The sequence below is a fragment of the Haliotis rufescens genome, unplaced genomic scaffold (assembly GCF_023055435.1).
Source record: "Haliotis rufescens isolate VD_foot unplaced genomic scaffold, xgHalRufe1.0.p SCAF_21, whole genome shotgun sequence".
Lineage (NCBI taxonomy): Eukaryota > Metazoa > Mollusca > Gastropoda > Lepetellida > Haliotidae > Haliotis > Haliotis rufescens.
The window spans coordinates 11,340,300-11,366,139 of NW_025963902.1; the positions used below are offsets into that span (position 1 = coordinate 11,340,300).

The 25,840-nt window shown below is 40.9% G+C and overlaps 2 protein-coding genes across 3 annotated transcripts in view; both read right to left on the reverse strand.

The window, feature by feature from the left end:
* Positions 1 to 9,891, reverse strand: part of LOC124145756 (unconventional myosin-XVIIIa-like) — a 152,288-nt gene extending 142,397 nt beyond the window's left edge. For both annotated transcript variants that reach the window (XM_046515656.2, XM_046515657.2), the window contains exon 1: positions 8,374 to 9,891. In XM_046515656.2, coding sequence (XP_046371612.2) covers positions 8,374 to 9,456 — 1,083 coding nt within the window. In that variant the 5' untranslated portion in view covers positions 9,457 to 9,891. The remainder of the gene's footprint in view (positions 1 to 8,373) is intronic.
* A 6,967-nt stretch (positions 9,892 to 16,858) lies between these two features.
* Positions 16,859 to 23,561, reverse strand: LOC125382957. Its single transcript, XM_048401339.1, has 4 exons — positions 23,519 to 23,561; positions 21,843 to 22,034; positions 18,343 to 18,540; positions 16,859 to 16,869 (listed from the first exon to the last, which is right to left on the reverse strand). Exons 1-4 carry the CDS (start codon positions 23,559 to 23,561, stop codon positions 16,859 to 16,861), a joined length of 444 nt encoding a protein of 147 aa, XP_048257296.1.
* Between the last annotated feature and the right edge of the window lie 2,279 nt (positions 23,562 to 25,840).

A 25,840-nucleotide genomic window follows, 5' to 3' on the forward strand; every position in this document is an offset into this window, starting at 1 on the left:
ACTCAGCACCATCAATACCCCAGCAATCAGCAAATGTGTAACCAAACTAAAACTACAAATCCTCGGACATCGGAATCGATCCATTTCGAAAGAAACTGTAATTAACCTGAGTGTTTAGTCAAGATAGAATGACTGAAGTTATTCAAGCTAGATTCACTTCCAAAAGGCAACATCAATGTGGGAAGGAAAGTCAACAAAAGTTTATTAGGCTACTGTCAGAAGATACTCAATGATCACAAACTTTTAAGAATTTGTAATATTTTATCATCATACTTAAACCATTATGATCACGCTTTTATACTAATGATTCTGAGCCATTCACTGGTCATTTTGAATCTTCGTTCAAAACAAGAAAAAGTGACGCAACTATTGGTCATTTACAAAATTACAGAGAAAGTACTCATCAACTAGAACATGGTTTAAGTCAGGGAAAACACCCGAATCTGTTGATTCAGGAATTAGAATGGACAGATTTTTATTATTTCCCCACTTCACAACAACAATAATTTCAAGTAATTTCAAAGAGAAAATATTTTCGGGGGATGAGGTCGTGTGAATGGTTAACCTTAAGACCATCTCTGTAAAATGACACAAACGGTGGCCATTTTGTAATATTCTGTACAACAACATCTTTTTTTGCTCATAAAATCGCCACAACATGAGGCAAATGAAAGCCAAGATTAAGTCTCAGTGTGCAAGAAATGACGTTTTAGAGGTGAGGAGTTCTAAAATTTTCAGGGACTGGATCTCAGTCGTGGCCTCCAGCATTTAGTGAAAGCCACCTGGTTTAGTTGGTTGGTTGGTTGGTTGGTTGTTTAAAGCCGCACTCAACAATATTCAAGGTATATGACGGCAGTCTGTACATAATCGAGTCTGGACCAGACAATCCAGTGATTGATATCATGAGCATCGATCCACGCAATTGGGATTGATGACATGCATCAACCAAGTCAGCGAGCCTGACCAACCGATCCCGTCAGTCGCATCTTACGACAAACATAGTCGCCTTTTACGGCAAGCATTGCTAGTTAAGAGAAGGGCCAGTAACTTTTGAAAGGAGCAAGCCCAGCTGGCTACATATGTATTTGTTGTTAAATCTACCCCAGTAAGAGTGCTATGGGGGATACTTACAACTGTAGGGTGACATAACAGCTTCTGATGACAATGGGCAGGGCAGGAGCACCAATGGGGCCACACTACCACAACTGTCATGTTTCTGTACTGGCCCCAAGGGAGGAATGTAATACAAGGACAACCATCAAAGGCCAGATTAGCAGATATGTCTTAATTTGCCAGCAGACAATAGCCATGCCTCCAGACATGAAGACTAACGTGATAGTTTTCTGAGAACCTTTAGCTGAAAGCTTTATATCCTGTGTAGTGACATTGTGGCTGGCACAGGATATGCAAGCATTTACCTAAGTATTGTACTTTCAGATCGCAGTTAATCATATGACAACATGTTACACATCTTAATCCTTGTGGCTATGTCAATTCCAGGGCTCTACGGGTCCAAGATATTCATCCATGTCTTCATGGTCAGATTCAGGGGTAGAATAGATCCCCCAGTACCCAATGCCTGTGTCCCCATTGGGATACTCAACTTTTTTAGGCCATCCCTTGAGCCCCTTGCTAAACTTAACAGCAGTGTACCCGTTTGCATTTGAAACTGCTAGTCCTGTTGAACTGGCAACCATAATAATTACAAGTCCTCCCTAATTTTTGTCAGTCCCAACTTAAAACAAATAAGAAAACGTATGAAAATTACCTGGTTTTAATTCTTTCAACATTATGTTAAATGCATAATGGCATCTCTGACATAACTTAGTTAGATCTACAAAGTTCGCCTTTTTTTAAAAATATTTCCAGACAAATATATCTTTAACCTTGAAGCTAAGAAAAATGTTATTTCCTTGCACTAAAAATAGACACGGTGAAACGCTGATGACAACAGACGAGCTGACTTCGTTCGAAACATGAATATCGCCAATGTTTTGTTCAACAGCAAAGATTTCGGAGGTACTTGATTTGCCGACAGGGACTGGGAGTCACATGAATTATCGGTCCAAGCCTAATTTTATCGGTAAAAAATTGGCAATTACCAGTAATCAGGAACACTGCTTAACAGCTGACAACAATGAGGATTGGACGGTTATGTAAATGATCAAGTGCCCTGGCTGTTTGTATTCTCATACCCTTTAATGATGTCGTTTGTTGCATATACAAAACCAGTGACAACGCTAACCTTCACTCAATCATTTCATCAATAATGCACAGCTGTACTGCCATGACTGGTGCACAAAACACCACTCACTCGTCCTCAACAAAATGAATGTACCAAACTGACCCCCATTATTTTACAACTTCACTGACCAACCTATTCATTTTGTTTGTTTGTTTGTTTGTTTGTTGTTTAAAGCCACTCTCAACAATATTCCAGTTATATGACAGCGGTCTGCAAATAATCAAGTCTGGACCAGAAAATCCAGTGATTGACATCATGAACATCGATCTACGTAAATTGTGATACGAAGACATGCATCAACCAAGTCACCGAGTCTGACCACCTGATCCCGTTAGTCGCCACTTAAGACAAGCATAGGCACATCATACGACAAGCATTATTGCCTCTAGCAACAAACATGGGTTGTTCTTACACCTTTTGTGCATTGATTTTATATTGCACATATTGTGCGTGTGACACCTTAATAAACATTTAACTACTACTACTACTACTACTACTTCTACTACTGTATAATGTGTGTTAAGTAATTAGCTGATCAGCTGGGCTAGTTGAACATGGTTTTGTTACAACAGTCCAGATGACTGGACAAAGGCTGGTTGTATCTTAGCATGCTTAGTAACATGTGCTGCTAAACAAACTTACACAGCATTATGGGATAGTAGACATTCCACATGAAGCAGAGGAATCCATTTCTACTGAACAGGGGACTGCGGTGGAGTGTGCTGAGGTGCACATGGAGTTCAAGCTCCACGTGTGTTCCTCAATGAGCAAACCATCCAACCCCGCTGCACGGATTAGACAGATCCACAGGTTTAATAGCTAGGTCATATGTTTCTTAAATTTGTTCAGCAGAAGCCATAGATGTCAGTGTTCCGTGATTCTTACAGTCTGGTGATCTTAGCGCTCTAGGGATTCAAACTGACACTACCCCCGAGTATGTCTGCCGAATATTATAAGTATCCTGAAGGAAGGCTACTAGAATTTCTGATTTCTTAGGGGGTGTCATCATATAAATATCACTCTTGGGGCTAATAAACGTTACAGGTTATTAAAGTTGCCTCCGTGCTATTCTTAGTCTATGTTACAGTTCTGGGCTTTATTCCACAAAGCGATCTTAGCGCAAAGACAATTATAACTCCCATTCTTTAACATTGACTTACGACAGTCGCAGAACAAAGTACTAGGCTCCATTCCACAAAATGATCTTAGCGCAAAGACGATGATAACTTCCATACTTCAACATAGACTTACGACAATCGAAGTACTAAGTACTGGGCTTCTCTCCAAAAAGCGATCTTAGCGCAAAGACAATCGTAGCTCCCACACTTCAACATAGACTTACAACAATCGAAGCACATAGTACTAGGCTCCGTTCCACAAAATGATCTTAGCACAAAGATGATGGTAACTCCCATACTTAGACTTAAGACAATCATAGCACTAAGATCACTATGAGAAAGGGGCTGGGAGCCTTAGCACTAAGATGGACTAATACAATAGGTCCTGACCTTGTGATCATATTTACGCAGTTATATCTAAATATTCTTAACATTTAACATGGACAACCACACAGTCAGCTGTTTGACATAGATTCAACAAGCTATACATTTCACCGCCACATGTTACGACCACAGGGAAATATCTGCCTGTAATCACCTACTGCCAATCTATTGATGAAGGACATACATTCAGATATTGTGAAATGGACAACCTGTTCACCAGGTTTTATCCCACTGTACTCAGCAACCTGAAGAGACTGTCACTCTGACATTAGCACAGGGCTTGAGAAAATACTTGTCGATTTCAGCTGCTCCATAAAATTGTTGTTTATCAAATGTTTATTTCAAACTAAATATTGAGAGATGGGAAAAAACATTGTATGTCTCTCCACACAGACACAACCAAATATCATTATCAACTTTAAATGACAAGCATATTTCTGTGTTGAAGAAATACACATCAAACAGACATTTCTCCAACTGATTTTTCAGGTATGTTAAACATGTTAAACATTTGGTTTTTAGAACAAAATTCAATATATATGGTTGTTTTATTTCAATTAATGCCATATATGGTATTCTGTTGCCACATGAAAGTTGTTTCATCAATTTAAAAATGGAATTTTGGTTGTATTACCTTGTTATACATCTTACCAGCCCTATGTTCTGGCAATGTTTTGGTCAAGAATTTCAGCGTTTGGCACCACAGATTTAAAATGCAGTTTCCAAATTACTACCTTAAGATAAAACTTGCTGAAGACTGCAACTATTTTTTTTAAACAATATTTATTTCCACTTAATACAGTGAAAGGGGATTGATAAACAGGCAGAGCCTATATAAATATCTCTCCCCATCAAAGTTCGAAGAAGCAGCAGTAGTATATATGTTATACAGTGGTATAAACTTGATACTATGTCACATGTGGTACATCAAAGGTAAACGGTTGTTAGTGAGATATATATAAGAGTGCATGTTCAGACCAATCTTTTGCTCATAGAGAAGAAATGATATACAGGGTCAATAATTTCACAGAATCCAATTTGAATAAAAGATTTGGACATTAAAAAAAATGGCTTATGTCCAAAAATATACATGCTTTAAGTTAAAGCACAAGACAGTCAATTGTTAGCCAAATAACATCATAAAGACATTTTATTCTGGATTTGAGACCACATGGCCCATTGTAGAGTTGACAGTCAGTTCATTCTTTTCATTATAAACAGGCACTTGGCGAGCATAGGTGCACTGTCAGTAGTTCACTGTCAGTTTTAAGTGTGGTCAAGAAAACAGCAATTAGCAGGAACAGGCCTGAACAACAATCCTATTACTGGTGTAACTGATCAGTCAATCAGGTCCTGAGTAAGGATAAGATATATGCCTCTAAATGCCTCTCAAAGAAGTTGATCGGGTCCTTGTTATTGAGACTGATCCACAGCTATACAAATGAAAGTCAGGTGTTGCTACCTGTTAATTGGCTTGACCCACAGTTACATAACCTGTGTAAACTGATCAGTGAACCGTGACCTGATTAATATGACCTGATACACAAGTAAATAAACAAGGTAGAAAAATTCAATCACTTGAATCTGTTTACTCCGTAAGTAATAGAATCAACTTGTGGGAGCTTGTTAATTCCACCTCTGTAATCAATAGATTCATGTGATTTCTCTGAATTTCTCTTTAAGTTTGCATAATGCCCTTGCAAATTATAACAAAGTGAAACTTATCTTTACTAGTGTTAGAGTTACATAATTCACACACTTCATACAGTTCTCTTGCTTGCCAAATATATCTTCCTGTTTCTATTTATAATTGGTGTGAACGACCTCCAAAAGGACCCTGGGCTACTCAAAATTTTTAAACAGGTTTAACTATAAATTCCAAGCAAAAGGATAGTTTATAATGGGTATAACTATTTCTTTTGTGCCCAAAGGAGCGCTTTGTGCCAGTCTTGCTCGTATACTGCCTTCACACAAAACTACAAGTTCTGAGTGAGTGAATGAGTTGGGTTTAATGTACTTTTTACAGTATTCCGGTCATATTACAGCATGCCAGCTTAATGTGGGAAGAAAGCCCGAAGTGATGTAGGTTATAGAAGTTTACCACTTTGGTGACACCCCCAAGGAGAGTAATGGTGCTGACAAACTTAGAAACACAATCGGGATGAACCAAGATTTGAACCCACAAGCATAGGTTTCTGACGTGGCCAAGGGACGTAACTCTGCACAGTGGATTGCGGTGCCTTAGACGACTGGGCCACCCGTGCTGCCTCTTACAGAAGTATTATAAAATCATATTAAATGCCATAATATCAAGCTACTTCACACGAGCAAATCCATAACATATTAAGTTCAAATGTATGATAACCTTAAATGGAATATCTTTAATTCCAAAATGGGAAACCAAAATTTGCTGTTTAAGTGGGGCAGAATATAAGACTGCCTTGAGAAATATGCGAAATCATATTTGAAAATGTCTGCTCTGCTGGAACAACCAATTCAATTATTACTCGCCATCAAAGTAGAGTGACTCATGACATAATTATCACACTGAGTTGGGTCAAAAGGAATGAATGAGTGAGTGAGTCACTAAATGTGCCAGCTAAGTGAATGTGATGCTGTTTTCAGCCAAGGTTAACACCATCAACCAGATCAACTTAACACTACAGAATCAAGTACTTATATCATCAGGCCTCTACTTCATAAATATTTGGTTCCATAATAATAATAATAATGATGATGATGATGATAATAATGATAATGATCATGGTGGTGGTGGTAATGATGATGATGATGATGATGAGGAGGAGGAGGAGCCATGAGTCCTTGAGGTTGAAAGTTTTAAACACTACACTGTACAGTATGAAAAGAACCACTTCCTTTTATCATGGTTATTGTTAACTGACAAGTCATTGTTATTTCAAACACAGCTACTGTGTCGCATCCATCAACTACCTGTCACCACCAAGTCCATGTTCCAAAATAACCCTCACAACAGAAACCCATAACCATACTCATTACCAAACAGTCAGCAATAACCTCTGGCCCTTAGAAGTGGTGGCATTAACGTTTTCTGCTTGATATGGCAATCATAACTCGCTGCACACACGACTACACGAGAAACCAAAATAAGCAAGCTAAACATACTGAACACATACGACCTTCGACATTACACTCTATTGCAGTGATTACCTCTGCGTTAGTCATAACAAATAGGCCACTGCACCAACACGAGCCCCACACACAGAACAGGTCTCCAGGCAAAGTGATTGTTTGTTTATTGCTTAACGCTGTCAAAAACTATCCTGTATACAAAATTGGTACACATACAAAATACCAGATACCATCCATCATGTTTGTTTGATGCTTGAGCATCGATGAACACAACAGCACGCGACAGCATGGCTGTTTTTTAAATAAGGCGATGAAGCTCAAAACATGCAGAATAATATTCTCCTTGCGATTATAATGGTTAAATATATGATTAAACCTCAAAATTGAATCTCAAATCACTGTATTGAGTTACAGTTGGTGTGGCTTGTCCCATGAAGGTCAAGGACATGTGTCGCCCAGGGCCGACACTTCAAAGAAACCTTTTAATTTGAAATCCTCAGGTGTTCAATACAAACTTTTCTATATATCTATTATACTCACTGATCAATAGGAATAATTAACCGTACGGAATGACCCCTTAGCATTCTAAGGCCCCTCTTTTTTAAACATAAGGGAGCCTGCAGGCCCTTGAAAAGAGAAGTTGTTGCATCACTGCTGTCTGTATAGCCATAGCCAGGTGTAAAGCGTTATCAGGTCACTGCTGCCGTCACTTAAATCACCTGATGGATGCTTGACGTAATAACGGGATTGACAGCTCACTACGCCACAAGGCACTCTGATCACAGTGGAGTAAATCTTCCTCGTTTCTTTGAAGATTCACTGATGTGAGAAGTACATTTTCCTCATTCAATTGTTAGCATGGTTATTGTTAGCATGCTTAAAGGAAGTGTCTGGACTCGCTCTCTCTTATGTTCAAAGGAAGTGCATAGACAGTCTCTCTCTCTCTCTCTCTCTCAGAGTGAATTGCCCGCCTATGTAACATCACTTTTGCCAGGTACCAGCCCCTGTACTGACATGCAGTACAGACAGGTGGAATCGGTGGGGATGTGTGTCAAGTTTGTCACAGCATATGCCAACTAACCTCATCGAAGTGCCCTGTGTGAAGCACAGCCCGGCATTGTCACCTTGTATTGATGACCGTGGGTTGCACCATGGCCTTATTGGACTTTGACCCTATTCAGTTATAAGTTTCATTGCATCAATCGATATAACCATGATCATCATCATAAAATAAGCGTTACCGTTTAACAGTACATTTACCCTTGTCCATCTGACCCTTGTTTCACAAAGTCGCCAATCATATACTTTATCAAAGACGTAAGACAACAATAACGATAGGAACAAAAGATCACTTTGTGAAACTGGCCTTCAGATTTCTAATAGTCATCATCAATAACATAAATATCAATATATATAACAGCAGGTCAGCGTAAGTCGAAATGTGATGAGACTGACAAAATTTTCAACATACGAAACAAACAAATTAGACTGATGTAATTTAAGATGTTTACTTACCCCTTTCTTGTATCGAATACTGCCGCTTCTCTTCAGAGTCCCCCCTTTGACGACCTGATCTTGTACATCAATAGCGCCCCCATCTTTTCCAGGACGAACACTAAGCTCTATCAATTCTGGAATCGGTTGTACTTTCAGTTTTAAAGATTCATCCGCTTTTTTGATGATTTCAACAATTTCTTCCCTTGAGCTTCCTTCTACATTTGTACCATTCACTTCTACAAGCCTGTCTCCAGGAATCAAACCTGTCTGCATACTCCGAGGTCCACTTCCTGGCTCGGCAAATATCACAGTTCGATCGGCATCACCATTCCCCTTTTCAGGAATGGTCCCTTTACGTAGACTGAACCCGAAATCTCCAGCAGGCGTTCTTTTCACTGTGATGTTCCGTGTGCGTGCCGGTTTTGGTGGAATAATGGCCGGTAATTTCAAATCTTGGAACTCTTTCTCTCCCGGCATGGGTAATTGTGGAGGCAATTCTTCAACAACAAACTGTTGTTCACTCTCAACACTCCGACGTGGCTTAGGTTTTGGTTTGCCTGGCGACCCTTTTAATTTCTGTGTTAAATTTGCATCAATCTCATCCACCAAACCTGACATTTCTTCATTTCGCCTAGTGTTCTCCTGCAACATTTTAACATCATCCAAATTCCCCTCCGTCCCGGCTTCATAAATTTTAGCAGTTTCTTTCAAAATTCCTTTCATCCTAGGTTTGGGCATGAGGGGTGGGGGTTTGGACCCCATAGGGGCCTTCGAGGACTCCACCTTCCTTTCTGGGGGTAGCTCCTTTGTTGGGCTAGGTCGCCCTGACGAACCACTAGCACTAATATTACTCTCACTACTGTCACTCGGTGTCAGGCCATCTGGAGAGGTCTTATCCTCCTTTCTACTTGATTTTCTGTCGCTGAACCTCCGGAAAACGCCTTTCTTCACCTCCTCCAATCTCGACATCTCTTCCGGGGTAATGTGGGGTCTGTCTTTTTTCTTTTCTTCTTTCTTTTTTTCTTTCTCCTTTTTTTCCTTCTCTTTCTTCTCCTTCTTCTCTTTGTCCTTTTCCTTATCCTTCTTTCTAAAGCTGAACATGGTTACTGTTTTTTTCTGCAACTGTCGATCAGGTTGAAACAATGCGATGCTCGGAGGTATATCAGTGTATTCAACACGCGAAGATCTAGTCAACACTCAGACGCTCGCTTCACTTAGATGTGTCATAGGTCATAATCCACATTTCTCACCGGTAACATCCACAGAAAATCACACGACACCTACGGATAATGGAACCTGGAGTTGCATGCACATCCGCTAAATACATCAGTTGTAAGGTGCTACAGGAAACGAGCCTTACCGGGTTCAAAGTTGTTTCGGTATCATCAATCGAAACAAGATGGCGACACCGGTGAAGGGAATAGACACTTACCCTGACAGCGACGAATGTATTATCGGGCCAAGAGCTACCACCATTTTAATTATGTCTACACTGGAAGTAACCTAGTTTGTGTCGTAATGAGACCATATTTCCTCGTTTTTAAAGCTTATGCATGTGCCAAATCAATTGCGTTAACAACAAATCCGGGGACATTTAAAATATTATTACACGGGCAACTTTTTACCTCTACACCGAACACCTGTTAGACAAGAGTTATCTCACCCTTATCTCGAACAGGTTGGCGTTTTGTTGCATGGATAAATTTACCTTCGGGCACTGAGGGTTTTTCTTTATTTGATGTTTTGTTTGTTATTATGCAATCGTCAAATACGAAATGTAGAAATAATGGAGATGTAACTGATGCAGACAACTGAAACAAAACCAGTGACAATACATAATGTTTTAACAGCTTATACCGCGGATGCAATGCAACTACTCAGGGCCTGTGTTGATTTTATAGACGGTGCCCACGAATCGATGGCATACATTACCGAAAGTACAAGGGTTTTTTAAATAAAATACTTTTTTTTAAATCCCGGATTCCGCAAAAATAAGAATACTGTCTATAATAAGATGGAGTCTGCATATGCCATACAGAGGCGGATACAGCTTTTCTGGGAGATGGGGTGCAGATTTTCATAAAATTTCAACTAAATATATTTTCTCTCTCAGCTGTTTAGGTTTTCAGCCAAAAGCAAGATGTGTTTTACCTGTCATATAGTGTGACAGAAAACACGAAAATTATTTCATTATGCCAGTTTTTATCATTTATGTTTGTTCAAGTTCTTATGACAGCGCCTGTCGGTAGACGGCCAGACGACATGGCATGACGCGTACGGCCAGTGTTTGTGTGCAGATCAACCTCATTTACGTAGTTTTCAAACAAAATAAAACTGAAACACTTGTTTGACTAAACTTAAAATTTACTTCTTTATTAATTCCATTATTATTATTATTTTTTCAATTTTATTTTATTTTTTATTTTAGCCCCCGCTAAAGCTTATTATTCATCATCATTTCTTAAAAAATGGAATCTGTTCTCGAAATAAGCGATTTTATGACATAAAAAAATTGAAGCAATTTAATAACTTCATATTGTGTCAAAGGTTATTGACACTTGAGTGAAATATGGATAGGGTAACCTTATATTCAAACCTGTGAGCCATGGGTCGAATCCCGGTTCGCCCTGATTATGTTTCTGGCTTTGTCAGCATCATGTCATCTTCCCGAGTCGAGGTATTTAACCGACAGTGGATACTGGACTCCGTGGTCTAGTGGTAGAGCGTCCGCCCGGAGAGCGGAAGGTCCGGGGCTCGATCCCCGACCGTGCCATACCAAAAGACGTTAAAAGATGGTACTTGTTGTTACCCTGTCTGGCGCTCGGCATTAAGGGGCTAAAACAAGGACTGGTCGGCTCGGAGTCAGTATACTGTGTCTGAGTGGGATTTTCATGTTAAACTGCGGCATGGTATCTCAGTGGGCTAGCATTATAAATCGGCATCAGTCCGGACTAGTACAAACAGCCACACACACACGTCTGTAGAGGACCACCATTATCATATAGGCTTACGATATCGCTAAGATCCCTTGTGAAACCTTCTCCAGATTTACTGTATACTGTTTTAGGAATTATGATGTTATATTGACAGGAATGATTGAATTCAATTAACGGACTGGCTACATGGTCTACTGGATAGAACGTCTGCCCGGAGAGTGGACCGTCGGTGGTTCGATCCCTGGCCGCGTCATACCAATAGACGATAAAAGATAGTACTTGTTGTTACCCTGCCTGGCGCGCGAAAATAAGGGGATGAAAAAAAGGACTGGCCGTCGCGGAGTCAGTGGGTATTAGATGACTGAGTTTCACCTCGCCTCAGTTTAACGTCGGTTATCTTTCTATATCCAACACGACACATTTGAAGGATTGAAGAACGTGGCGTGGCAAATTGCCGCGCTCTAGACTACACACTAGGCCATGAGTAGCAAACAATTATGTGTATGTAGACATTTTCGTTTAGTCTGTGCGATCCACGCAATTGGGATATGGTGACATGCATCAACCTTTCTGCGAGCCTGACCACCCGATCCCGTTAGTCGCCTCTTACGACAAGCATAGTCGCCTTTTACGGCAAGCATGGGTTGCTGAAGACCTATTCTACCCCGGATCTTCATTGGGCATGGGAACTTTAAAGAAAGTCACATGTAGTGTTCAATGGACAAACGCTTAAACGCTTTAGAAGAAAATACATTCATCTTCAACAGTAAGTAAATTCTTGTTGTATATAGTGGTCGTGTATATATATATATATATGGAGGTACGTGATATGTAGGTATAATATGTTATTTTAATGTACAATATGTTTAAAATATGTATAAAATACTCTGTTCGGTAAAGTTTTGTAGAGGCGATATAGGTTCATGACGTATCTTGAAACAGTTTTATTAAGTCAAACATGCCACGGCCGTACGATATACACTCACATACCAGTGAAGACAATCTTTATGAATATACATATATACATATATGAACATTACAAAATAGCATACCACTGATGACAAAGGATAAAAAAAGGATGAAAAGATAACTTTAACAACAAATAGTCACTTTTATTCTCAGCATTTGATTCTTAGCTCTCTGTTGATACATGTTTTGTTTGAGTCTGATTGTGTGTTGCAACCTTTTAGGTTTGAAAAAGGACAATGTTTGTTTCCAAACCTTTAAATTTTAAAGAGTGTATTGTGTCATTTTATGCAATCTGAAAAATGTTTTTAACGGAATACTGTATTACTCTGCGACTCTGGTAATAATGAAAATTTCAACAACAAAAATTGCGCGTGTCATGCGCTGACCCTTTTATATGAAACGGACGTATACTACCTAACGCCGTACAGTTTCATCATTGGTGAGATCGTCTCTTAGCATGGCAAAACAATCGGACATATTTGTGATATCGAAATAAGTTGTGATATCGAAAAGCCAGTAGGTGCTGCATGGGTATAGCAGGCAGTTCGTATGAGGATATTTCTAACGACTTTCCACTTGAACCAAAGAGTGTTTTCGGCTACTGATTTGCATCTCCAAGATTAAGGTCGTATGGACCGCGGCGATGATGATGGTGACGACGACGACGACGATGATGATGATGATGATGATGATGATGATGCAACACCTACATGTTATATTTATTATTTATTTATTATCCGAACCTTTAACTCGACGATGCTTGTATTGTTACTATACATTGTGGCAGTTCTTAAACTCTCGCGATTTGAAATATAAATGCTCCAGTCCTGCGCCAAATCAATGGCTACTGCAAAAAATATATAATGGACTTTGACAAAATTGTATGTTGACAAATTGTATGTTGATTTTTAGGTCCTGAGATATATATTTTGTCGATGTTAATTAATTTATCCATCTTGTTTGTATAATGAGCCTAAGGCCTAAAGTACTGAATAAGGTCTGTCACTATGTCTGTTTGTCTGTCTGTCTAGTTGTCTAGCAACCCATGCTTGTCGTAAAAGGCGACTGACGGGATCGGGTGGTCAGGCTCGCTGACTTGGTTGATACATGTCATCCTATCCCAATTGCGTGGATCGATGCTCATGATATCAATCACTGGATTGTCTGGTCAAGACTCGATTATTCACAGACCGCCGTCATATAGCTGGAATATTGCTGAGTGCGGCCTTAAACAACAAACAAAACAAAAAAAACACTGGGTGATGAAATAGAGCATAAAATGTTTGGAATTCATTATCATAATAAAATAAATGGACAAATAATTGTAAAATGACTGAAATATTTTTGCTTTATGTAAATTGCCTAAGTGAAAAATGTAATTTTACACATTGACAGGACCATGTATTAGTTTTGGACTATCAAAAGTTGCGAACACAGCGACCCTCTTCTATAAGTGTTTAATACCAGTCACTAAAACTCACTTGTTTGATACTATTTATAGCAAATAAACATTGTGTGTTGCAAATATACAGTATTTGCCTACAGGAAAGACGTTTCATTCTGACGATATTGCACAACAAAGAACCGCATAAGAAAGAAAATGAAGAGAAATATCCACAACGAGAATTTCTTGGTTAAATCTTAAGTTTGTTTGTTTGTTTGTTGTTTAACGCCGCACTCAGCAATATTCCAGCTATATGACGGCGGTCTGTAAAATAATCCAGTTTGTACCAGACAATCCAGTGATTGACATCATGAGCATCGATCCACCCAATTGGAATCGATGACATATATCATCCAAGTCAGCGAGCCTGACCACCCGATCCCGTTGGTCGCCTTTTACGACAAGCATAGTCACCTTTTACGGCAAGCATGGGTTGCTGAAGACCTATTCTACCCCGGAATCTTCACGGGTCCACAAAATATGTGATCAGGTTATTTGTGAAAATACGCCGATCCAAAAAATGTTTATTGGGAAGAGGAATCTATTGGGCATACGGAACAATGTGATAATTGTTTATATCAAATCGATTTGTACAAAAATCCAATTGAAAATGGATTTTCGAATATATCCAATTGAAGCGTACGTAATATCTCTTTGGTAGTTTTCGGGGATATCTGTCCCAAGAACAAATCATCCGACCCGAGTCAACCGATGTTACCACATTTCTGGCAACCAAGGTTGAATATTCAACCTGAGTCAACCGGCGTTAATCAAGGGGAACTTAGGGCAGTACTAAAAATAAAATGCAATCTTGGTTATAATAATGACTGCCAGAAGAGTGAGTGAGTGAGTTGGGTTTAACGCCGCTTTTAACAGTATTCCAGTTATATTACGGCGTGTCAGCTTAATGTGGGAGGAAAGCCCGAAGTGATGCAGGTCTCAGACGTTTACCACTTCGACGAAACCCACGAGCACGGGTATGGTGCTGACAAACCTAGAAACATAATCGGTTCGAGCCGGGACTCGAACCCACAATCATAGGTTTCTGGCGTGCCCAAGGGACGCAACTCTGCACAGCGAGTCGCGGCGCCTTAGACGACTGGGCCACCCGTGCCCCCGACTGCCAGAAGAGGGAGAAACACAACCGCCATTGCTACAACACACGGCTATGAGTGGCTAACAGGTGTTAATTGTTGTTTGTTTGTTGTTTAACGCCGCACTCAGCAATATTCCAGCTATATGACGGCGCACTGTAAATAATCGAGTCTGGACCAGACAATCCAGTGATTGACATCATGAGCATCGAGCCACGCAATTCGCTGAGCAAAGTAGCGTCCTTTGTCACGCCAGCGTTGCACGACTCAGACGTTTACCACTTTGGTGAAACGCACGAATATGGAGCTCACAAACCAAGAAACATAATCGGGGCGAACCGAGATTTGAACCCAAGATCATAGGTTTCTGGCTGCCCAATGGACGCAACTCTGCACAGCGAATTGCGGCGCCTAAGATTTGTTTGTTTGTTTGGTGTTTTTTTCTTTAGTCTTGTCGATGACATTAGTGTCAAAAGGGACCTAAAATTCAATGATATATATGATTACATTGGGTTTATCAAAAAGGACAAGATCAGGTTTGTTGGCCTGGATAGTCTGAGGCTGTAAACGGGCCTATTCCAAATATTTTTGTATTTATCATTTTCCACGACGCCCTCTATATTATTATTATTATTATTATTATTGTTATTGTTATTGTTATTATTATTATTATTTACCTTTGATCCTACGAGGCCGAAGGTGAAACATTTATCAGAGCACAACAACAGATGCCCGTGGTTTGATAAAAGTCACGGATCACAATGTCCTTAATAATATATAGGTTATGAACTGAACAAAATGTCATCTATGAGAACTTCACTTTCAAATATTTCATTATATCTCAGTATCAAGAATGCCATTCGCTGTTTATCGTGTTAGGAAACTGCTACTTTTATAATTCAAGAAAAGGAGTGGAATAATTAAAGTGAGTGAGTGATTTTCTCAATAAATGGTGTCGAGGTGAGGTGGAATGGGGTTTAACGTCGCGTCCAGGATTATTGCACTTATATAGCGACGTGCATGCACGTGTATGTGTGGCTGCTTGTACTAGTCCAGACTAATGCCGATTTATAATGCTAGCCCACTGAGATACCATGCCGCAGTTTAACATGAATACCCCACTCAGACACAGTATACTGACTCCGAGCCGACCAGTCCTTGTTTTAGCCCCTTAATGCCGAGCGCCAGACAGGGTAACAACAAGTACCATCTTTTAACGTCTTTTGGTATGACACGACCAGGGATCGAACCCCGGACCTTCCGCTCTCCGGGCGGACGCCCTACCATTAGACCACGGAGATAGTCCTATATAAATTATATATATGATATTGAGTAAAGGAGTTACAGCACTGGTAGTGCTTTGAATGAGAGAGCTGGGTTTAACGCAGCTTTGATGTTTACCACTCCGGGCGGACACTCTACCATTAGACCACATAGGCGCTCCAATAAATGGTAGATTAGCTAATACTGAGTTCATAATGTTTTAATAATGCTTTAATAATGTTTTATTAATGTTTTAATAATGCTTTGATAAATGTTTTAATAATGCTTTGATAAAATGTTTTAATAATGCTTTAATAATGCTTTAATAACTGTCATCTTACCAAGTAGGGTAAGGGTCGCGAATACTTTTTATTATGACTGATGCTCAGTTATCCATTCATATAATGTTTAGGGGCGGTTGGGTAGCCTAGTGGTTAAAGCGTTCACCAGTCACGCCGAAGACCCGGGTTCGATTCCCGACATGGGTACAATGTGTGAAGCCCATTTCTGGTGTCCCCCGCCGTGATATTGCTGGAATATTGCTAAAAGCGGCGTAAAAACCATACTCACTCACTCATGTAATGTTCGCTGCTATTTTGCTTTGTTCGCGCAATGGAATCTGTTTAGGCGGATAATCGAGACTGGTCATTCTCTGGCGCTGACTTTTTATATTTACGTGCAGTACATTATCTTTGTCGAATCTGTAAAGGTAAATCGCCTCACAGTTCCAGATAAGCTGCGCATGTGTCACAATGTGAGCTTGTGTGGCACTAGGGTAACACATGAACAGTCGAAAGTTAGAAGTTACCTGAAACAGCAATTTAATCATAATTATTTAAAATGCACAGAAGATTAGGTCCAAGGGGGTTAAACTATATTGAATTTCCAAACACATCGACCAAATACCCAATATGAATGAAAACATGTGAACGAAAACAAAGTGACTCTCAAATAATCCGGACTCCTTTGAAGACAGAAGGCTTTATTTCAACAATACTAAAGTTTCAAACACATTTCCTTTGAAATCGAAGCGAATAAGTTGGGCCACCATTGAGGGAGGGATGCGAATAAGTTGGGCGGTCAATAAGGGATGCGAATAAGTTGGGCGACCATGGAGGGAGGGATGCGAATAATTTGGCCGACCAATGAGGGATGCGAATAAGTTGGGCGACCATTGAGGGAGGGATGCGAAAAAGTTGGGCCACCATTGAGGGAGGGATGCGAATAAGTTGGGCGACCACTGAGGGAGGGATGCGAATAAGATGGGCGACCATTGAGGGAGGGATGCGAATAAGTTGGGCGACCATTGAGGGAGGGATGCGAATAAGTTGGGCAACCAATGAGGGAGGGATGCGAATAGGTTGGGCGACCATTGAGGGAGGGATGCGATATAAAGTTGGGCGACCATTGAGGGAGGGATGCGATATAAAGTTGGGCGACCATTGAGGGAGGGATGCGAATAAGTTGGGCGACCATTGAGGGACGGATGCGAATAAGTTGGGCGACCATTGAGGGAGGGATGCGAATAAGTTGGGCCACCATTGAGGGAGGGATGCGAATAAGTTGGGCGACCATGGAGGGAGGGATGCGAATAATTTGGCCGACCAATGAGGGATGCGAATAAGTTGGGCCACAATGGAGGGAGGGATGCGAATAAGATGGGCGACCATTAGGGGAAGCGAATAATTTGGGCGACCATTGAGCGAGGGATGCGAATAATTAGGCCGACCAATGAGGGATGCGAATAAGTTGGGCGACCATGAAGGAAGGGATGCGAATAATTTGGCCGACCATAGAGGGAGGGATGCGAATAAGTTGGGCGACCAATGAGGGATGCGAATGTCAGGTTAGTTGGTACAATAGATTGAAAAGAGAACCCTACCAAGGATGGATCCAGCATTTTTAAAAGGGAGGGCTTCAAAATATATAAAAAATACTCTCTCAAGTAATTCTACTGACAACAACAAACTATATTTGGCTTTCCAAAATGGGTCGGAGTTGGGGTTGGGGTTGCTCTGTAACATATGTCAAATATATAAGTATCCCTACAGGTCGGTACCCAGTCGAAAGAAGTAATAATCAGTGCAGTGTTGTAAACAAACAGATTAGTCACACTGCAGTCAGAAACTGTAGTTATCTTCCCGCAAGAACTGTTACTTGGTCCTCGCCAAGTCAATTATCCCTTAAATGACAAACGCATAAAGTGTAATCCTTGCGAGAGAAGTGAAATCTTCAGCGAAAGTCAAGTATATTCTGTGAACTGGTTAAAAAACGACCTCACAGATTATGCCAAATGCATCTGTGCAGTAGATGTCGTCCCATCTGTAGTCAAACCAGGGCGCCTGCAGGACGCACAGGTCGTTTTTATGCTTGCCGGGTTCCCTGGGGGCCCACTTGGCGGCAGTGACGCGGAATCCACCTGTCCACTGATAGTCACCCCCCATAACTCTGGTCAGTCCGATGAAGAACCCCTTGTTCTCTGAAATAGAAGCAACAATTATGAGGAAACGTCTGACTCGAAGACATACGCTGTGGATAGTCTACAGGGAATGATTGGTACATATAGTTTACACCGTACACAAAGATGTTACCCCACAAAGATGTTACCCCACGAAGATGTTACCCCACAAGGATGCTACCTCACAAAGATGTTACCCCACAAGGATGTTACCCCACAAAGATGTTACCCCACACGGATGTTACCCCACAAAGATATTACCCCACAAAGATGTTACCCCACAAGGATGTTACCCCACAAAGATGTTACCCCACAAAGATGTTACCCCACACGGATGTTACCCCACAAAGATGTTACCCCACAAAGATGTTACCCCACAAGGATGTTACCCCACACAGATGTTACCCCATAAAGTTGTTACCCCACAAGGATGTTACCCCACAAAGATGTTACCCCACAAAGATGTTACCCCAACAAGGATGTTACCCTACAAGGATGTTACCCCAACAAGGATGTTACCCCACGAAGATGTTACCCCACAAAGATGTTACCCCACAAGGATGTTACCCCACAAAGATGTTACCTCACAAGGATGTTACCCCACAAGGATGTTACCCCACACGGATGTTACCCCACAAGGATGTTACCCCACAAAGATGTTTCCCCTCAAAGATGTTACCCCACAAGGATGTGACCCCACACATATGTTACCCCACAAAGATGTTTCCCCTCAAAGATGTTACCCCACAAGGATGTGACCCCACACATATGTTACCCCACAAAGATGTTTCCCCTCAAAGATGTTACCCCACAAGGATGTGACCCCACACATATGTTACCCCACAAGGATGTTACCCCAAAATGATGTTACCCCACAAGGATGTTATGTCACAAGGATGTAACCCCACAAAGATGTTACCCCACAAGGATGTTACCCCACAAAGATGTTACCCCACAAGGATGTTACCCCACAAGGATGTTACGTCACAAGGATGTTACTCCACAAAGATGTTACCCCACAAAGATGTTACCCCACAAAGATGTTACCCCACAAGGATGTTACCCCACTAAGATGTTACCCCATAAAGATGTTGCCCCACAAAGATGTTACCCCACAAGGATGTTACTCCACAAAGATGTTGCCCCACAAAGATGTTACCCCACAAGGATGTTACTCCACAAAGATGTTACCCCACAAAGATGTTACCCCACAAGGATGTTACCCCACTAAGATGTTACCCCATAAAGATGTTACCCCACATCGATGTTACCCCACAAAGATGTTACCCCACAAAGATGTTACCCCACAAGGATGTTACCCCACAAAGATGTTACCCAATAGAGGATGTTACCCCACAAAGGATGTTACCCCACAAAGATGTTACCTCACAAGGATGTTACCCCACAAGGATGTTACCCCACAAGGATGTTACCCCACAAAGATGTTACCCCACACGGATGTTACTCCAGAAAGATGTTACCCCACGAAGATGTTACCCCACAAAGATGTGACCCCACAAGGATGTTACCCCACAAAGATGTTACCCCATAAAGATGTTACCCCGCGAAGATGTTACCCCACACGGATGGTACCCCACAAAGATGTTACCCCACAAGGATGTTACCCTACAAGGATGTTACCCCACAAAGATGTTACCCCACAAGGATGTTACCCCACACAGATGTTACCCCACAAGGAAGTTACCTCAAAAGGATGTTACCCCACACGGATGTTACCCCACAAGGATGCTACCTCACGAAGATGTTACCCAAAAGGATGTTACCCCACAAGGATGTTACCCAACAAGGATGTTACCCCACAAAGATGTTACCCCACAAGGATGTTACCTCACAAGGATGTTACCCCACACGGATGTTACCCCACAAGGATGTTACCCCACAAAGATGTTACCTCACAAGGATGTTACCCCACAAGGATGTTACCCCACAAGGATGTTACCCCACACGGATGTTACCCCACAAAGATGTTACCCCACAAAGATGTTACCTCACAAGGATGTTACCCCACAAGGATGTTACCCCAACAAGGATGTTACCCCACAAGGATGTTACCCCACAAAGATGTTACCCCACAAAGATGTTACCTCACAAAGATGTTACCCCACAAGGATGCTACCTCACAAAGATGTTACCCCACAAGGATGTTACCCCACAAAGATGTTACCCCACACGGATGTTACCCCACACGGATGTTACCCCACACGGATGTTACCCCGCAAAGATGTTACCCCACAAGGATGTTACCCCACAAAGATGTTACCCCAAAAGGTTGTTACTCCAAAAGGATGTTACCCCACAAGGATGTTACCCCACAAGGATGTTACCCCACAGTAGGTAGACAATGATGGAACCTCATGACCGCATGTATGGTTTGACGACAAACCTAGAAATATAATCAGAACGTACAGGAATGAGTGAGTGAGTGAGTGATTGAGTTGGGTTTAACTCCGCTTTAAACACTATTCCAGTTATATCACAGCGTGTCAGCTTAATGTGGGAGGAAAGCCCGAATGATGCAGGCCTCAGGCGTTTACCACTTCGGTGAAACCCACGAGCACAGGTATGGTGCTGACAAACTTAGAAACATAATCGGGGCGAACCGGGATTTGAACCCACAATCATAGGTTTCTGGCGTGCTCAAGGGACGCAACTCTGCACAGCGAATAGCGGCCCCGTACTGGAATGAACAGAGGGAAGGTGAGATTAGGTGAAATGGTGTTTAACATCGCGTTCCCGATTATTCTTTTTTGTTTGTTTGTTGTTTAACGCCGGACTCAACAATATTCCAGCTTTATGACGGCGGTCTGTAAATAATCGACTCTGGACCAAACAATCCAATGATTGACATCATGAGCATCGATCCACGCAATTGGGATATGATTACATGCATCAACCAAGTCAGCGAGCCTGACCACCCGATCCCGTTAGTCGCCCCTTTCGACAAGCACAGTCGCCTTTTACAGCAAGCATGGGTTGCTGAAGACCTATTCTACCCCTGGTCTTCACGGGTCTTTTCCATTTATATAGCGACGCGCATGCTATAGTTGTATTAGACTAATGCTGCTTTTACAGTGCTGAGATACCATGCGGCAGTTTAACATAGATACCCTACTGAGACACAGAATACTGACCCCGAGCCGACCCGTCTTTGTTTTAGCCCCTTAATGCCGAGCGCGAGGCAGGGTAACAACAAGTACCATCTTTCAACGTCTTTTTGTATGACGAGGCTGGGGATCGAAACACCGATCTTCCGCTCTCCACTAGGAACATACAGAAGTCTATCTTGTGCCTTAGTAACTTACTATAGTCTGCTCTGTGTATGGTGTCAATGGCTGCAATCTTGGCACTGGTGTCGAGATTGACAACCCGTCCCCTGGGCTGGGCTTCACACAGGGCTCTTTGATGACCGTAGTTGTCATGTGCTGTGACAAACTTGACACACATCCCTATCGACTCCACCTGTCTGTACTGCACGTCAGCGCAGGGGCTGGTACCTGGCAAAAGTGATGTCACATAGGCGTGCAATTCGCTGTTTGCCCTTCAGGGAGTGAGGTTTGTTTTGGTCGTAGACGTGTTCCAACTCATCAACACCACAAGCTTAATGTTGACAACTCCACGTGGAACTATTCCAATAGATCCAAGCGACAAAGCTATTAAATATAGTTTATGTAACAGGAGATGAGATGATATCCTGCCCATAGTCAGTTGGCCACGGTTGAAAAACAACCTTTTTCGTTCCCACATTTTCCTGTATACCGTAAACCTTTCCTATTGCATAAAGAAGGTATCGTACACAATTGTCTTTGGGTAGTAAGTTTGCGAGTGTGTGCGTGAATTTCCAGGGGGTCAACATGTCATAAATTGAAGGGAAAATGCATAATTTGAGAAAATCGGCTGTAACATTCTTATTAAGTCATTAAACTATCCAAATTATGTCTTTAATTACAGGTAATATGTTCGGTTATATGAATTTGGCAAACAGTTTGTTTCATTTCACTGTTATTCTAATTCTCAGTGAAAATATGGATAAAAATCATGTTTTTTCCTACTTTTTCAATTGTTGTATGTAGGTAAAACACTAATTCCATTGAGTTTGGGCAATAAAACCACTATAACTTCATATCAAAATCTGCCTTAACCATTGTGCCATCCTATACAGAAAACAAAATTAAAATATATTAAATACCCCTTATGCTACCCCTTCCCCCAAATACCAATTTTGACGAAAATTGCTTATTGAGATATGGTAGTCGATTATGTTAATGTAAAGGATGATTGGGATAATTGCAACAATGCTTAAAAACACAAAAATGTTAAAATCGTAAACAAAATTGATGTTTCAGGTTTTTCTATGAACATCAATGGTGGTCATCGTGAATTTCAAGATGGCCGCCATTTTGAACTGTGTTCAAAATCAAGATCTAATTTCATTCTTCAACGTGGTCATATAATATATCATATGAAAGCTTTTTACATTTTCTTTTTCAATGATGTATGTTATTCACTGACTTCTGTGGTAAAGTGATCCATAACAATAAAACAAATGATATAGTGATAGCTAATTTCTCTAGCGACAACAACCCTGCCCCAAAGTCAGATTTCAATTAAAATGGACATAGTTTCACTCAAAATTTTAGACATGCTGCGCTTTTGCCCGAGCATTTCACTAGTATATCAATTGAGTGAAAAAAACACGTGAATACTTAAGGTATTATGAAGTACCTCGGTATATAAGAATTAGATCACAGAGTCAAGGGCTGTGAAATAATGTCACTTCTAGTCCATCTCTTAGAGGTAGGTAAGTTGTTTCTGTTAAGGCGGGAATGCTAGTTCTTTAATGCTAGAACTGTGTCTAGAATTGCACACCTGTAAATGCACAATAAGCAGATGATCCTTATCCGGGTGTAGCTGCGCCAAGAACATGGGATGTTCCTTTGGATGCAGTTGTGCTATGTGCTAACAGAAACAACTTACCTACCTCTACAGAAGAGATGGACTCTGACGGTGACTAGAGGTGACATTATTTCACAGCCCTTGACTATGTGATGTATTTTTTTTATACTTCAAACTACTACAAGTATTAACATGGCTTATTTTTCACTCAAATGATAAACTAGTAAAATGCTCGGGCAAAAGTGCAGTATATCTAAAAAATCTGAGTGAAACTATGTCCATTTTTATTGAAAACTGACTTAGGGAGTGGGTTGGGGTCGTTAGAGAAATTAGCTTTCAATATATCATTTGTTTTATTGTTAGGGATCACTTTACTACAGAAGTCAGTTAATAACATACATCATTGAAAAAGAAAATGTAAAAAGCTTTCATATGATATATTATATGACCACGTTGAAGAATGAAATTTGATCTTGATTTTGAACACTGTTCAAAATGGCGGCCATCTTGAAATTCGCGATGACCACCATTGACAAAAACTTGAAACATCAATTTTGTTTACGATTTTAACATTTTTGTGTTTTTAACCATATCTCAATAAGCAACTTTCGTCAAAATTGGTATTTGGGGGAAGGGGATATGAAGTTATAGTGGTTTTATTGCCAAAACTCAATGGAATTAGTGTTTTACCTTCTCACAACAATTGAAAAAAGTAGGAAAAAACATTATTTTTATCAATGCTTTCACTGAGAATTAGAACAGTGAAATGAAACAAACTGTTTGCCAAATTCATATAACCGAACATATTACCTGTAATCAAAGACATAATTTGGATAGTTTAATGACTTAATAAGAATGTTACAGCCGATTTTCTCAAATAATGCATTTTCCCTTCAATTTATGTAATTATGACCCCCTGAAAATTCACGCGCACACGTGCAAGCTTACTACCAAATGTAAATTGTTTACGAATCCTTCTTTATGCAATAGAAAAGGTTTAAGGTATACAGGAAAATGTGGGAACGAAAATCTAAACTAAGCCTCTTTTCTGCTGGTGGCCTACTGACTACCACTGGTGGCACCCATCAAAATACAAGCAAAGGCAAGTCAATTGTTCAGAAAGAACACGGGGACATATAGCACGTGTAAAAATAGGAAATTGCATAAAACATTTTTTTTTACGACCGATGAGTCAACGTTTGAATTTTCTCTACATGATACCATCGAACTTTTCGAAAGCTTTACTAAGTCCTTAAATGTTGCAACCGTGACCAAGGTTGGGGTCAAGGACAGGTGAGGGTCAAGGACATCTTACGGTATCCAAGAGAAACATACATGACAACAAAAACGTTAGTCACTCGAAGTCTTGGTGAAGTATTTCCACCCATCAGCCTTCCTTAAATTGGAGTAATCTTTTTCGAACTCTGCATTTGACAAAATGCACAATTGTTGGGCTTTGTTGTGAAAAAAGGATCTGCACGGCGGTAGACATAACCTTGCACAAGATGGCCTACTCCCTTGTCCCCCAATGGTACTACATGTACTGTGATTGACCAGCATCACTCTTTCCAGTATCAACTGAAATTGGAACACAGTTAAGATGCTCATCTTTTGATGATGGTGGACGCTCGCTCCAGGGCGATCGTGTGTCTCAGCCTCTATTGGTTTGTGGCAACAAATAACCGTATTGTTTAAGACGACGAGTGATTGGTTTGTAATAGCACCATTAGTGACAGATTAAAACGTTATCAATACTTCTATTACCATAGATATAGTCTTCATAAACATGCATTATAGATTACGCTCGTGATGGCGCCAATTCTTTTCTTCCAGGTAGTAAACTACCGGTTAAACAAAAGTATACACTTGAAAATTCGATTTGACCAAACAATTACAAACGGTATTAAATCTTTACAAAGGTGAAATGGGGTTTAACGTCGCGTCAAAGATTATTGCACTTATATAGCGAAGTGCATGTACGTGTGTGTGTTTGTGTGGCTGCTTGTACTAGTCCGGACTGATGCCGATTCATATGCTAACCGACTGAGATACCATGCCGCAGTTTAACATGAATACCCCACTTAGACACAGTATACTGACTCCGAGCCGACCAGTCCTTGTTTTAGCCCCTTAATGCCGAGCGCCAGACAGGGTAACAACAAGTACCATCTTTTAACTTATTTTGGTATGACGCGGTCGGGGATCGAACCCCGGACCTTCCGCTCTCTCTATGCTTGACGTAAAAGGCGACAATGCTTGTCGTAAAAGGCGAATAACGGGATCGGGTGGTCAGGCTCGCTGACTTGGTTGATGCATGTCATCGATCCCAATTGCGTGGATCGATGCTCATGATATTAATCACTGGATTGTCTGGTCCAGACTCGATTATTTACAGACCGCCGTCATA

Coding starts and splice junctions, on each gene's coding strand:
- LOC125382957 (XM_048401339.1), bottom strand. CDS start 23,561: ATGTCACCTCTAGTCACCGTCAGAGTCCATCTCTTCTGTAGAG. Junction 22,035..23,518: donor AGTCCATCTCTTCTGTAGAG/GTAGGTAAGTTG, acceptor CACTTTTGCCAG/GTACCAGCCCCTGCGCTGAC. Junction 18,541..21,842: donor CATACACAGAGCAGACTATA/GTAAGTTACTAA, acceptor CTTCTATTTCAG/AGAACAAGGGGTTCTTCATC.